Source organism: Lytechinus variegatus, chromosome 8 (assembly GCF_018143015.1).
Source record: "Lytechinus variegatus isolate NC3 chromosome 8, Lvar_3.0, whole genome shotgun sequence".
Classification (NCBI taxonomy): Eukaryota; Metazoa; Echinodermata; class Echinoidea; order Temnopleuroida; family Toxopneustidae; genus Lytechinus; species Lytechinus variegatus.
The window spans coordinates 19356513-19371937 of record NC_054747.1 but is presented as its reverse complement, the minus strand read 5'-3'; the positions used below and the strand labels follow the sequence as shown (position 1 = coordinate 19371937).

Sequence of the window (15425 nt, the reverse complement as noted above, 5' to 3'; positions counted from 1 at the left end):
GGAGTCGGCGTTAGCGATTTCAGACCTAAAGTATTTTGATTTGGCATCAGTGATGAGATTGTAGTAGGTTTCACATTCTTGACGATATAATGTCTTATCAACCTGCAGGCCAGACTTCATCATTCGACGTTCTGCACGTCGCCTCAGTCGCCGTGCCTCCCTAATTTCAGCAGAAAACCAGGGAGCCTTTGGTATACAGTCTGCAGAGGGGCATGCTTGTCCATCAGTTTACCAAGACAGTCATTAGACAGAGAAGCTGCCTCAGATGGGCAAGAGGGAAATTGAGAGGAATCTAAGACATCTTTAACATCCAGACTAAAAGATGTAGGGTCAATGTAAGAAAGTTTCCTGAAAGTCACTTTCTTCTTGGGATTTTGGGGCCCTTTGAGATTAATAGTACAAATAATAGCAGAGTGATCAGATGACAGAAATGGTAAAATGCTATGCTGGGAGATAATATCTTCGGAATTTCTACTAAGGACAAGGTCGAATGTATGACCAGCCTTGTGTGTAGGCCCGTTGATGTGTTGTTGGAATCCAAGGGCTTCCACTCCATTAAGAAAAGATCTAGCAAAATTGTCTGAAGAATCATCCACGTGAATATTAAAGTCACTAAGAAGAATAGCAGAATGAACATCCACAGCAGCACTTTCCAGAAGAGTGAGAAACTCTTCAAGAAAATCACCACTTGAAAAAGTGTGGCGGAAGGATTGGGGTGGGCGGTAAATGCAACACAGTTTAACAGGAGATGATGGGGTAAGATGGACGGTTAGATCCAAAAATTCAAATGAGGAACAATTGAAGGTTTCATTTACAACACAGCGTGATGTGGACCTATAGAGGACACATATACCTCCTTCCCTGGTCTTCCTGGGACGATCTATTGATAATGTTGTAATTTGGAAGGGACAATTTTCACTGCGCAAGAGTAGGGTAATCTCTGTAATCACCTGAAAACCAAGACTCGGCGATAACTAATACATCAATATCATTATCTATGATCAAAGAAGACACTACATCCGAGCAAGGAGTTTGTTGGAAGCTCCTTGGTAGGACCATGTCGGCGGATACCAAGGTCACAAATCCTTTTCCAAACAGTCAGAGGAAGATGATGAGAAGGCTTCCTATCTAACAGATGGGGAGTAAGAACATCATATTGAATACGATCTGACTGCGAACTGTTACATTATTCATTAGTAGATTTAAATGAATCAACATAATAGCGTGGGCCTGGATTCATATGAATATCACCTGATAGTAAAATAGCTAACTGAAAACAGTCACTTGTATTGCTATAGTAAGCAATAGGCCTACTACAGTACTTCAGATACCTGTATACAGGAATAACAGAACATGAATAGGTAACTCTGGCATCAGAAGGCAGAGTGAATACATGGTTAACATTCAAAAGAAATACAATCAATGATACACAAAAGAAGAACCTAAGGAATTTAATCCCCTCCATTGAAGATGGAACGTCACTACTGTCTGTGATTAAAGAGGCGGAAGTGAAGTACAAACTGAACTGCCTGAACAATAAGTAAAATAGACAGTGAATAGAGAGGCATGAGTGCAACACAGGATAATGAAAATGGCATTGTTGAGCAGGTTCAGATACGATACATAAAATACAACTTCTAAATACTGAGCTAACTCACCAAAATATTGAATGAAAAAGGTCTAGCAAGATCCTTGACATATACAAAGTACAGTGTTAACAACTAAATTCAAGATAACCTCAAAATAAAGCAAAAATCAACAAAATGAACAGAGCCCTAAATGAAAGAGGCTACCTCTATGGAGGCGCACCAAAAAAAATATATCAATAGAGAAAATATGTCTTGGCTTGGCGCAAAAGCTAAAAAAATGAATGTTGCCGCGTGGAGACAATTGTTTGGAAAGATAATATCGAAGTATAGCTTTAAACAGAACATCAAAAACTTTTAAGACGGGGTTTGAAAGCGTCCAACGAAAGATCTAAGATCTCTACCGAACGAATTTGTTTTTCCTTTTATTTTGTGTTAATATCATTATTGGGCCAGGGTATTGTATTTTTTTCAGACTTAGATGGTGTTACAAGTACAAGACATTTTTATTATTATTATTTATGAACGGCTATCTACAATTTTCCGTTTACGGAAAATGGAGTTAAACCGTTATTTAGTCGCAGGCCATAACAATGTAGCTTTTCTTGGAAAGTTAAATGATTGGGCGGCGCCACTCCTGCCAATTTGAGGCAAGGGTATTGTATTTGTTTTAGGTTTAGCGCAACAGACTCGTGAAATGTAGAAAAAAAAATAATTTCACGTCATCAAGCCTTTGATTCACGGATTTATGTCGTATTTGTAACAGTTCAAGTTCTAGTTAAATTAGAAGTCAATTTCATTCCAATCATACAATGAAAAATTACATAATACAATCATAATAATCTAAGTGTTTCAACTTAGGAAATGGATGACATAGGTAACTAGAATGAAAGGTAGCGAGACTTCCTACTCCCTGGACATTGGTAGAAAATAACAATTACTTGGCAATGCAAATGTTCCAATGTTGCAGACATGCTTATGTGCACACTCGATTTTACAAAATCACGGGTTACGTTTACATCCACACACTCACATACCCGCACACACACCCACACAGTAATAAAGGATTGGGTGTTAGTCATCAAATCTTGCACATACACACCCCAATCCCGCACATCCCCACACACGCATCCAGTAAATGGTGCATAGTATAAATGAGAAATGATCAGGGATCCGCTGCAGAAAGGGTTGCGTTTAAACGCAAGTCAAAAAATCAATCGCAAGTCCCTAATGCCCGTTGTTGATTGGTTCAAAATCAAGTTGCGCATTATTTTTAGAGTTGCGATTGATTGCAACTCTTTCTGCAAAGGGCCCATACAAGTTAAGGGGAATAGGAAGAGACCAACTGTCTCTTTAATTGAACCGTAAAAGATGGCATAGTTATGACAGAAGGCCACACTGCAAAATCTTATCTGTAATAAATTTGCTCATAGTTCATAGGCAATACAAATAGAGTATTATTGTTCTTACCCTTTAGCCAGAAGACAGCTAATGGTTCACCTCTAAAGCGACATTGCAGCACCCCATCATGTCCTCGAAGAAAAACAGGCCTTACATCCACCACTACCACGTCCACAGGAATGTCTAAGAAACCAAAATATATCAAAATATATAAAAGATTCTAATCTATTTTTAAAAAGACCTAAAAATATCCTAAATCTCCGAAAATCAGAACTTTTGTGCTGTATCTTACTGACAAATGATGGGGGGGGGGGGGTACGGAGTACCCTTTTTACTTTTTATAATATTTATATATTTCAACCATTCCATAATTATATACAAGTAAATATAGAAAGATAATTCCATTCTTCAAATCAGATTGCCAGATTGGATAGAGGTGTGCGTATGTGCGAGGGTCTGGCGGACGCCGTGTGTGTGCATGGGTCAGTGTGTGTGCGACAGGGTCAGTGTGTGACGTATATGCGGGTGTTGTTTGCGCGGGCGTGCGCGTGGGTGCATGGGTGGGTGTGTGTGGGGTGGATGGTGGTAGTGTGAGTTTCTGTGATAAGTTTTACCTTAATGTATCATTTCAATTTTACGTAAAACTTAAATACCGAAATTAGCATCACTAAAATTAATTTTACTGTTCTCTTTTTTTTACGTTCAAACTCCTTTCATTTCAGTTCAAAATACTACAGTTCACTTCTCAGACGCAAGTCATGTCATCACGGCTCACCAGCAATCCATTAATTGTGGAGGCTGTATGAATATGTTTTCTGGAATGTAGGAAGAAACTTAGTAAAAACATAATTTAAGTACTTAGCCAAAAGGTATATTTAAAAGGGGGATGTTATTTATTTGCATAAGCAGCGGGATAAGCAGATGAGAGGATTCTGCCTTTATGATAGTTAAGGATAAACGCTATATAGGTCCGTTCCGTAAAGAATCTTCTGAAGTAGACCGTTTTCTTATCGGGTACTATACAACAGGAATATAAATGACAGTCTTTGTCATGTATCCGTTGTATTACAGCATTATGAGTAACGCTAGTGCTATCATTTCGTGTATGATATACAGTACAATAAATACCACAGTATGCACCCAAGTATGACTTCCGATGAAAAGAAATAAATTGACAGGGCAAAGTCTACATTATTTAGTCACATTGAATACATTTGCCTCAACGACTGGGTCTATAGTCGTGATAGTATTAAAACATGTGCATGTGCGCCTACAGGTTCAGGCGATCGCGACTATATAGGCCCCTTTTGTAGTGGCCCAATGTAATCTAAGTCCAGGGCCACGTGCTACTTTGGTTCCATGACATTTGCTTCGGCGACATTTGCTCCGATGGAAAATCTGCACATTAAGCCAGATGGTGTCATGTCTGTGTCGTTAATGGAAATCAAAACCTTAACTTAAACACGAACATGAGAATACACATGGTCATAAATCATAATTATGTACATCTTAATCAGTTATTTGCCCTAGCTGGTGAATGTTCAGATTCAATGTCGCTCTCCCTCCCACACACACACACACACACGCACAGCCCTAACACGCACTCCCGCAAAGATGCACACTCTTATGCAGTGTACTACAGCTTTATGACCTCGACACACAGGCTAGCTACGCGCCATTCCCATTTTCCTCCCTCTTTTAACTCCCGGTTGGCTTTGCGCCAAGTGGGAACAGATGCATATAAATATTCATGCAAAGTTTATGCCAGAAATGTGAACAAAAGACCAACACTGTGAATACTGCGGCTCACCCGACTTTAGATATCAGGCAAAATGTGCAAGCCATAATTGTATAACATTGAATATTCGGTATGTAGTCTGGGCTTACATTGCAGTGTGACATCCAGACATTACTTTGCTTTTATCATGGTAGGTCCATGCTATTATTAACGCTCGATGCCATGAAAGGGTTTGAGTGACATGTGCCATGTGATCCTTAGCGGTTACATTTGTCATGTTAGGATTTAACTGATCTGAGAATTTATCACTAAAAATTATGCCTCAAAGTCATTCTAAAAAGCATAATTCATGATCAGCATACACTATTGTGATAATGTAATTTCATTCCTTAATGTGAACCTCCTCTTATAGGCATGTTGAATAGGTGAAATAGGTGAAAGAAAACAAAACATAATTATACATATAGGCCTACAACGTCAATTAAGTTCATATCGTTGACTGAACATTTCCTTATTCAATTCAATTCAATTCAAATAAAACATTTATTTTCTTCCATTTCATTACATTTTTCCTAAACATAAATTCATACATAAATCAATTTGTTATAAAAAAAATATAAATATGTACACATTGGGTTTAAGGAAATAGGCATATACCCTAAAAGCTTAGGCTTGTGGCGGGATACGCCTGTGGACAAAAATACAATACAATAAACAATACAAAGGATTGTTTCATTGCGATATTATCTATCATGTTTTAACTTGAAAGAACATGCAGTCGTTCATTTTTAGCAAACCTCCCAGAATAGTTATATTCTTATGTTTCACTCTTGCAACTCATAATCATGTTGTGCAACTCTCCCACCCACCAAAAACAATGCCTGATCAGATCACCGCCCAAAAATCTGTATGATTTCGAAAGACACAAAGGATTTTTAAATTTACCGGAAGTTCAGACATCTCGTGTACTAAATCTGACGATGAACAGGATGAAGTCAATGGCTTTGCTATTATCATGATTTTACTCTAAGTTGCAATATTTTTTTCTTCAAATCGTTCCTCTTCAAATACTAGGTTATAGAACCGGGTCTGATATTGGCAAAATTGTGGTAAAACATATATATGACTCATAATTCATATTCACGTTTAATTCCCAACTTTGCTTACGTACTATCTCATATCCTGGTGGATGTTACCTTCATCTATAACAGACCACCATTTGCATAATAGCCTATACATGCTTTCATTTGTTTGGAATATTGCTTGTCGGTTTTCACTCTACCCCGGTCCTTTCAACAGGTCAAAATCCTGTCATTATCGTATATATTTGTCGACAACTGCGCCAAACATAATTATGTAACACAACGTAACGCAAAGTGAACAGAGAAGTAGAATTTCATAATTCGAAATCTAGCTTTGTCTTCCACATTTGTAGATTTCCTCATTTCTTATTTGTCATGGGTTTAAATAGCACATATCTGTTTTGATTGGTTTAACCTGCTGTCAATGTATAATCAATGACGTTTTTTGTGGGGTCTAGCCTACCGTAGGGCCTATAAGGATTATTCTTCCACCCCCCCCCCCCCCCCCGTCCCCACGAAAGAAACATAATTACCATCGTCGGCAGTAACCATCATAAATACTGTCGCCAAAGTGATGATGAAGAAAGCGTAGAGCTCTGACCTTGCAATGACCCGGACAGCCATTTTCTCGATATCTGTGGGGATAAAAAGAGTGAAATTATTCAGTTTGTATTATTGTTATAAAGAATATGATGATGATGATGATGATGACGACAACGATGATGACGATTGAACGATTGATTGATTTGATTTATTTATTTCCACATTCCAATAACAAAGTATAGAGAAGTGTAATCATTTTTCTCAGCATATGTATTCATACATTCTAACAATCTACTTGAAATTTAATTATACCTGATAAATTTCTTTTTTCTAAATTATTCAAACAAATAGCAAAAAAAATATAATATACATTTACCGATATAGTACATTTTGGAATGTGGGAGACTTCCATCTTTAGCTTAGAGCTTGAAATTGATATAGGCCTCGAAATGATTATGATGATGACAATGCTGATGACGATGATGATGATGATAACGATGATGACGACGACGATGATGATGATGATGATAATGATGAACAGCATTAATTGTATAGCACCATTTATCTGTAAAAACATTTAAAGGCGCCGCGCCGCGTCGTCATCCCAACATGTCACACATTTTTCGCAAAGTTCTGGAAAAGATGGGTTTTTGGTTCAGATTTGAAAATAAAACGATCATGCTGCACTTGACGTTTTTTTTTTTTTTTTTTTTTTTTTTTTTTTTTTTTACTGCTGTTATTATCAGTGGTTGCGCCACCAACACAAGAGGTTGCATTAAACTGTGGCAAAAGAAAACCGACCTTTTGTATATTTCGCCTTTAGTATTAAAAAACATCGGCTAAATTGGACACGATTTTTGCGAATTGAGGGGACCTTTCTGGAGTGGTCGGGTACACTGGACCTAAAGTTTATGGGACTTTTGGGGACCCTTTTCTCGATTGGTCGGGTTACGTGATTGATCGACCAAACGACGATATTACGATGTTGGCTCAAACCGCTTTATCATGAATATGTAATACTGGATTTAATAATAAATTTAGAATAATTAGGTTACTGAGAGTAAATGTGGTTCCATGAAATTTGCTCCGGCTACGATTGCTCCGCTCTAAATTCCACATACTCCTCCAATGACCAACTTCATCCCTGGGTTTAAAAAAGTATAGGCCTACCCTAAACCTAACATAAAACCCTGTTGCAACCCTTACCCTAACCCCACCTCATAGACGAAATTAAGACCGGTACAGATTTTGCAGCCAGGAGCAATTATCGTGTCGCCAAAACGGTATCTTGATCATGCTGATAAGAGTTAAAGATGTAAGCAATCAAAAAATATAAAATATCGCTAATACTTTTCCACTTAACAGTTGAAAACTGCATAATAACCAGCGAAGTGGAAAGTTTTAGAAATGAACATTTTATTGTTCTATTCATTAGCTAAAATCATATTTGCATGGCAGATGTGCTGTGCCAAAGAAAATTAAAAGTGAAAGGAATGTGTCATGTAATATACATTGTATTTACATTCTAAACACTTTCGTATGAATCGTATTGCAGGGGAATAAGCAGGGTTTTTTGCTGGGGGCAATTTATTACCTAAAATTATCATCGGAAATATAATAATTATTACTAGTATCATTTTTTATAGCACCCGAGCTTCCACGAAGTTCCTTACTTGAATATATCAATTGGTGACATTACCTCAAATAAATTTGACGTTAGATGGGGCATTCCCCAAGGGTCCAGGCTCGGACCTCTCCTTTTTTCCCTCTATTCTAGTAGGCTTTTTTCGGTTATCAAAGCATACTCTGAAAAAATATCTTGTTACTGTTATGCAGATGACACTCAATTATACATTTCCTTCAGCCCAGTCAGGGAACAAGAACAGTCCTGTGTTTTGGCTCTTGAACACTGTTTACAGAAACTTCGTAGATGGATGTTGAGCAGTAAGTTGAAACTCAATGATAGCAAAACTGAGTTTCTTATCATTGGAACACCTAGACAAGTGTCTAAACTAAATATAGATTGCATAACAGTTGGAAATACTGTAGTAAAGCAGACCATGGTTGCAAAAAACCTTGGTGTCTGGTTTGACTCGCAGCTAAAAATGGAAACCCACATATCCAAAACATGCAAAACTGCCTTCTATCATCTCTACAACTTACGTCATATCCGAAAATATTTAAGCAGCACATGTATTAATACACTGGTCCATGCATTTGTAACAAGCAAGTTGGATTATTGTAATGGACTACTTTTTGGCTTACCAGATTCTCAGATAAACAAATTACAGCGTGTTCAAAATGCATGTGCCAGACTCATTTGTAATTCCCCCAAATTTTCCCATGTAAGGCCCCTACTCAACGATCTACATTGGCTTCCAGTACGTCAGCGAATCAAATTCAAAATAATGTCCCTAACATATAAGATACTACATGACATGGCCCCCACCTATCTCAGTGAACTCCTTAAATTAAAATCACCCACCCAGTCTTACAGGCTTCGTAGTTCCCAAAGAAGTCACCTTTTCACGTTTTTGGGTATTTTTTTGTAGAAATAATCTTTACTTATTTTTCTTCGATTAATTTAGCGAACTTAATTTTACTTTTAAAATTTTTGCGTATCCTGTTAATAATTGTTTTTCTGCTTATCTCTAATGTATTGTAATGCGCAGTTGAGTATATCCAAATCGAAATTGCGCAATATAAATTTACAATTATTATTAATTATTATTATATCAACATAATGCAGTAGTTCACATGCAGTGTGTCTTCCCATACTGTAATTCAATATCAACATGTTATTTCTCATAAATGATTTATAGTAATATATTAATGTTCGTGCAAAGTAGATCTTTGGTCCTCCCCCTTTAAGCAGAGTATATACAATCAGAATTATGTTGAAGCTGACAAACTTTTTTTTCTGTTAGATTGAGATTTGCCTTATACGTTTCCATATGGCATGTATTTTATTGCTGATATTTTATACAATCATCCTTATCTTTATTATTATTAATGTCATTTTTACTTTTATCATTATTACCATTATTATTGTTTTAGTTATCATCATCATCATCATCATCAGACACTATCATTTCATTTTCTTTTCATTTTACTTCATTTTCAACAAAATTATAAACCATGTAAGTACAATAACGATAATAGCTGGTTTGATATAGCGTTTCCCCCATAACGGCTCAGATCAAAACAACACAATGTCATAAGAAATACACTAAAGTTATTTGATCAATATGAAATAGACAAATAATTATATGATTAATAACTTGCGAAAATGGAGGATCCCACTTGAAAGCAAAGCTTGTATATTATGACCTCCTAAAAGTATGACAGATTCGAGAAAAATAAACATGTAAACAGGTAAAGAAAAAACGCCAACAGAAGACATCATAAGAATATTTTTTAAAAAAATCAAGATATACAAAATATTACGGAACAAACTCAGGAATTAGATCAAGATTAACATTATCATTGTCATCATTATCATTATTATTGATATTTTCATTATCGTTTCATTTTCATCGTCATGTAATTTATTATGCATATAATCACCATGTTATGAAAGAATATATACCTACGGGTAGTTCGCCTTCATTTCACACAACTTTTTTTTCATTCTCGTTACATAGCTATGTAATTGCCGTGTTTGCACACTATATGCAAGTCACATTTTGTATCCTTGTAATGTGATTTGCCATTTCCTTCCATATCGATGTCAAATGTCAAATATCTGCCACTTGAAACATTAGACAGAAAAAAAAACCTATGCCAAACAGAGTAGTTACCATAAGCAGATCACAGAAATAGCAAACATTGGCCACACCATTTTTTTTTACAGAATGTGCGTTGGACATTATTATAGCCACGACAGTTGGACATGAGTTAACTATATTTATTAGCCCCAACTTTTACATTTTATTTGCAGAAAATATTTCATGAACATACCAAAGCAAGAGTGAAATGAAAAACAATTCATGTGATCATGCTCAGGCTTTCAAAATAATGGGGGTTCGAGAACAATCATATTTCCCTGTACTAATTTTTTTACATGACCGCATGCGGGGATGTTTATAAAGTTGCAAACATATCCTTTTGAACTCCATATCATATAGATCAAAGTGGACTTTTTTTTCTGTTTGAATTTTGGCACTGCCAGTTATTAGAGCCAAACGTTGAATACACTAAATGGAAAGTGCGTGTGATTAACACAAACGATCGATGTACCAATTATAAAGCAATCAAGGCACAAAGTCTGGAAATGAATAATACAGTGTATTGGAAGCTCTTCCCGGACAAAAATTGGCATTGTGGCATATGGGGGCAAAAACGAATTTGCTTCGACGGGTGTACGCACTGGCGGATCAAGGGGGGGCACAGCTGGCCCGTGCCCCCCCCCCCTTGAGAAGCATAATTGAAATTTGTAATGTGAAAATGCCATTAAAACAGAAGTGTGCCCCCCCCCCCCGCTTTCCAAAAAAAAACTTTTTTTTTTGGAAAATCCTGGGTGCACGTTTCAATCCCTAGCTTCTTTTGGATGGTGAGGTGAAATATTGGTCACAAACGTCAATATACTGTAAGAAGCCGATTAAACCATAATCACCACACGAGCATGCGCGCTCTTGCCCTTGATCAAAGTTTGCTTCAATCATGGCTATTATACTACATACTACTGTTCCAGTTTTCCACAAACACTGACAAAACAAAATAATGTCAACGCTATTCTCACATACAGCTCTTCCCTGTTCACACATTTCTCCCGAACCATGATGTCTCGCGACCTTCGATCTCTCTCGCGTTTGCACATTCGGTCGCATTCGGTATGATAACTTACCGATTATATGATTTGTTGTACTTTTAGATGATAGTTAATTTTCCTCTAGATCTTCACGGATATCTTTCACAGTATTCATTGATCCAGTATGCGTTATACTTCAGCAAAAATGCAATTGCCTACCAGTTCTAGTACACAAACATGATGTAGGTCCATGGATTGGGGAATCCCCAGAAGTCACGAGACTCAGACGGTAGCAGACGGCGCAGACCGGATGCAGTCTGCATGCACAGACCCCGATTGAAACTTTGATCAAGGTTCTCCATGTACATGACGTAAAGACTAGGACATATAAATTCGATGTTTCCATTCAGCGAGAGGGCCTTCAGTACACAAAAGTCTTCACATCAGTGGAGGATCTAGCTTTTTGCTAAGGGGGGGGGTCGAAAAAATTGGTTTGACTCGATGAGCTGCGACCGGAGTCTCAGCCCCCCCCCCCCCCCACAAGCTGGTGTCACACCTTGGCGTTTTAGACAGCGTATGCCCGACGTATCAAAATTTCTCTAAAACGTCGGCATACGCTGAACTTTGACATTTTTTTTCAACTCTGGGCGTATACTTAGCGTATTCATAACGAGTTGGACGTATACATAACGTATTAGTAACTTATATCGAACGATTCGTTAACTTATAAGTAACGTATTCCAACGAATGCTTAGCGTATTGCTGGCGTACACAACTTATGCCCTACGATAGCCTAACTTACGCATAGCGCGCGGCAGCGTATCGCTGACGATAGGCGCTGTCACACCTTGGCGTTTTAGACAGCGTATGCCCGACGTATGAGGAATTTGGCGAATACGCTGGCGTACGTCGAATACGTTACGGGTAAGTTTTGCATACGTTAAGAGTACGCTAAAACACGCTGGTATACGTCGTCATACGGCGAGGTCGTCGAAAAATTTTGTGCAAGCACAAAATTTTTCGACGTATGCCAGCGTATGGCTCATACGTCCCGCATACGCGGGTCATAAGTTGTAGGCAAGTTACGCGATCGTTGATACACGTTGACACACGTTACTCGTAAGTTACTCATAAGTCGATGTACGTCGAGATAATGTCCAGCGTACCCTAAAACTTACTTCTAACCTATGAGTAACGTGCTTTGAACGTATGTGTAACTTAACTCCAACGTATGGAGACGTATGAAGACGTGCTCGGACGACCACAAAACTTACTGAACGTGTTTATAACTTACAGCTACCGTATAATGGCGTATTGGCAACGTTTATAGGAATTGGTATATAAAGGTGGGGTTCACAGGAGTTTTCTTCGGCATGGCGGTGGTGTTGATACGGTGATGTATCGTGCGGTTATGCTTTGAATAGTCGAGCGGCAGCCTTTTTATAGGCTACGACACGTGTTCGTCGGCGATACGCTGCCGCGCGCTATGCGTAAGTTAGGCTATCGTAGGGCATAAGTTGTGTACGCCAGCAATACGCTAAGCATTCGTTGGAATACGTTACTTATAAGTTAACGAAGCGTTCGATATAAGTTCCTAATACGTTATGTATACGTCCAACTCGTTATGAATACGCTAAGTATACGCCCAGAGTTGAAAAAAAAACCAACAAAGTTCAGCGTATGCCGACGTTTTAGAGAAATTTTGATACGTCGGGCATACGCTGTCTAAAACGCCAAGGTGTGACAGCGCCTGAACACGTGTCGTAGCCTATAAAAAGGCTGCCGCTCGACTATATTCAAATCATAAGCGCACGATACATCACCGTATCAACACCACCGCCATGCCGAAGAAAACTCTTGTGAACCCCACCTTTATATACCAATTCCTATAAACGTTGTCAATACGCCATTATACGGTAGCTGTAAGTTATAAACACGTTCAGTAAGTTTTGTGGTCGTCCGGAGCACGTCTTCATACGTCAATATACGTTGGACTTAACCCTAAAAAGACTGGGGGGGGGCCTTTTAGGCCCCCCCCCCTGTACATAAATCGCGATAATTTTTTTGCGCATGAAGCGTTCGCGCCGCCATTTCATGACTTTTTTCTCTTGAGTTTTGCGCAACTTTTGATACCAAATTTGTATACCCCCATGCCGCGGTTGCGGAGTTACGTAACATTTTCGTATCACATGTCACGTAAGAAATTGAAATTTGTATTCGTTTGTGTGTAAAGTGTATGGTATTTGAATGAATGTTATACACATTGTTTTTTAACTACATTTTTATTTGTTTCTTTCTATATTATGTCACTTGTGAATTCAAGTAGCAGTTCTAGGATATGAAAATAATGAAAAAAATTGCATTAAAAAATAAAGAAATACATAAGAAATGCAAAATAAAGAAATACATAAGAAATTAAAATCAAAGAAAAACATAAGAAAAGTAATGCAATAAAACATGCAAATTATTGTATTTCTCTACATAACGCATGCGGAGTACTTATTTGCATATTTAGTTTGCATAAGCATATCTAATAATTCAAGCATGAAACAAAACAATTCCATGATAAACAACCTCTTCTTACAGCTGAAAACCTTGAAACAGGAATTTATGGACCGCAATAAGTACCAAAATATGAAAAATTCAATTTTTTTATAAAAATTTGCATATTCACATAATTAATTATGAATATAATTTGCATAAATTATGTGATATTTTTAATGCTTTGTTTGCACCAAGTAGTGTACATGTAACACATCACTTGTTTATCTTCCAAGATTGCTTTGGCTCATTGCAAGAGAGTGTAATGCAATAAAACATGCCAAATGTTGTATTTCTCTACATAACGCGTGCAGAGTACTTATTTGCATATTTAGTAATTACTAATTTGCATAAGCATATCTGATAATTCAAGCACGAAATAACACAATTCCATGATAAACAACCTCTTCTTACAGCTGAAAACCTTGAAACAGGAATTTATTGACCGCAATAGGTACCAAAGTATGAAAAATTCAATTTTTTGATAAAAATTTGCATATTCGCATAATTAATTATGCATATATTAAAAAATACAATGAATATCAGTATTTTGACTATGTTTTCTTTTAGAGGACATGACAAAGGATGTGTGTGCCAAATTTGGTTGCGATCGGACGACCAACGGCCGAGATCTTAGGGGGGGGGCCCAAAAGGCCCCCCCCCCCCCGGTTTTTCTAGCCTCCAAAATAGCCCAGTCTTTTTAGGGTTAAGTTACACATACGCTCAAAGCACGTTACTCATAGGTTACAAGTAAGTTTTAGGGTACGCTGGACATTATCTCGACGTACATCGAATTATGAGTAACTTACGAGTAACGTGTGTCAACGTGTATCAACGATCGCGTAACTTGCCTTGAACTTATGGCCCGCGTATGCGGGACGTACGAGCCATACGCTGGCATACGTCGAAAAATTTTGTGCTTGCACAAAAATTTTCGACGACCTCGCCGTATGACGACGTATACCAGCGTGTTTTAGCGTACTCTTAACGTATGCAAAACTTACCCGTAACGTATTCGACGTACGCCAGCGTATTCGCCAAATTCCTCATACGTCGGGCATACGCTGTCTAAAACGCCAAGGTGTGACAGCGCCTTCACCCACATTTATTTCTATTTTTTAAAGGATGGTTTTATTGTATTCTCTCAAATCAAAATACACATTCACATTCCTTAAACAAGTTGTACAAATTATTTGTAACATGATACAATAAATCCTTATCTCATATAATTATACAAATTATACATCAAACTTAAAAGATACTGGAAATTTATACCGTTTCAACAATTACAAAATTAAATATTAACAAGATTTATTAAATGACAAGAGAGGAAAAACAATATATTCTACAAAGGATCGATCTGTTGAGGAAACGCATAATTGGTTAAGGGGTGATACGAGGTTTCCCCGGTGTAATTAAAACGCATATTTCCCCCTATATAGTTCCTTAAACAAACTACTTCAACCAGTACGATTCATGGATTCCATGGCATTGTCTCTGGCAACAATTGCTCCAATGGAAATTCTACACGTTCTGAGCCAGGCACGAAACCTACAACCTCCAAAACTGATTAAACCCAAATCTAATTTATCGTTACATTTTTCTAACCCCAAAACTATATTACAATCCTAACTCTAACCCCAAGCCCTCTGAGATGTTAAGACCCGAGCAAATGTCACAGGAGCAAATGTCGTGTCGACGATTCATGACTATAATTATATATTCGCAATAGAACACCCAGGCACGGGTTCCCCCCCCCCTCCTCCCCACAATTGTCATTTCTT

General features: G+C 37.7%; 1 protein-coding gene across 1 annotated transcript in view; it reads right to left on the bottom strand.

The window, feature by feature from the left end:
* LOC121419540 overlaps nucleotides 1-11365 on the bottom strand; it is a 34326-nt gene extending 22961 nt beyond the window's left edge. Inside the window, exons 1-3 of the mRNA XM_041613995.1 lie at nucleotides 11197-11365; nucleotides 6341-6442; nucleotides 3057-3170 (exon numbers count right to left, since the gene is read on the bottom strand). Coding sequence (XP_041469929.1) covers nucleotides 3057-3170; nucleotides 6341-6431 — 205 coding nt within the window. The 5' untranslated portion in view covers nucleotides 6432-6442; nucleotides 11197-11365. The remainder of the gene's footprint in view (nucleotides 1-3056; nucleotides 3171-6340; nucleotides 6443-11196) is intronic.
* Between the last annotated feature and the right edge of the window lie 4060 nt (nucleotides 11366-15425).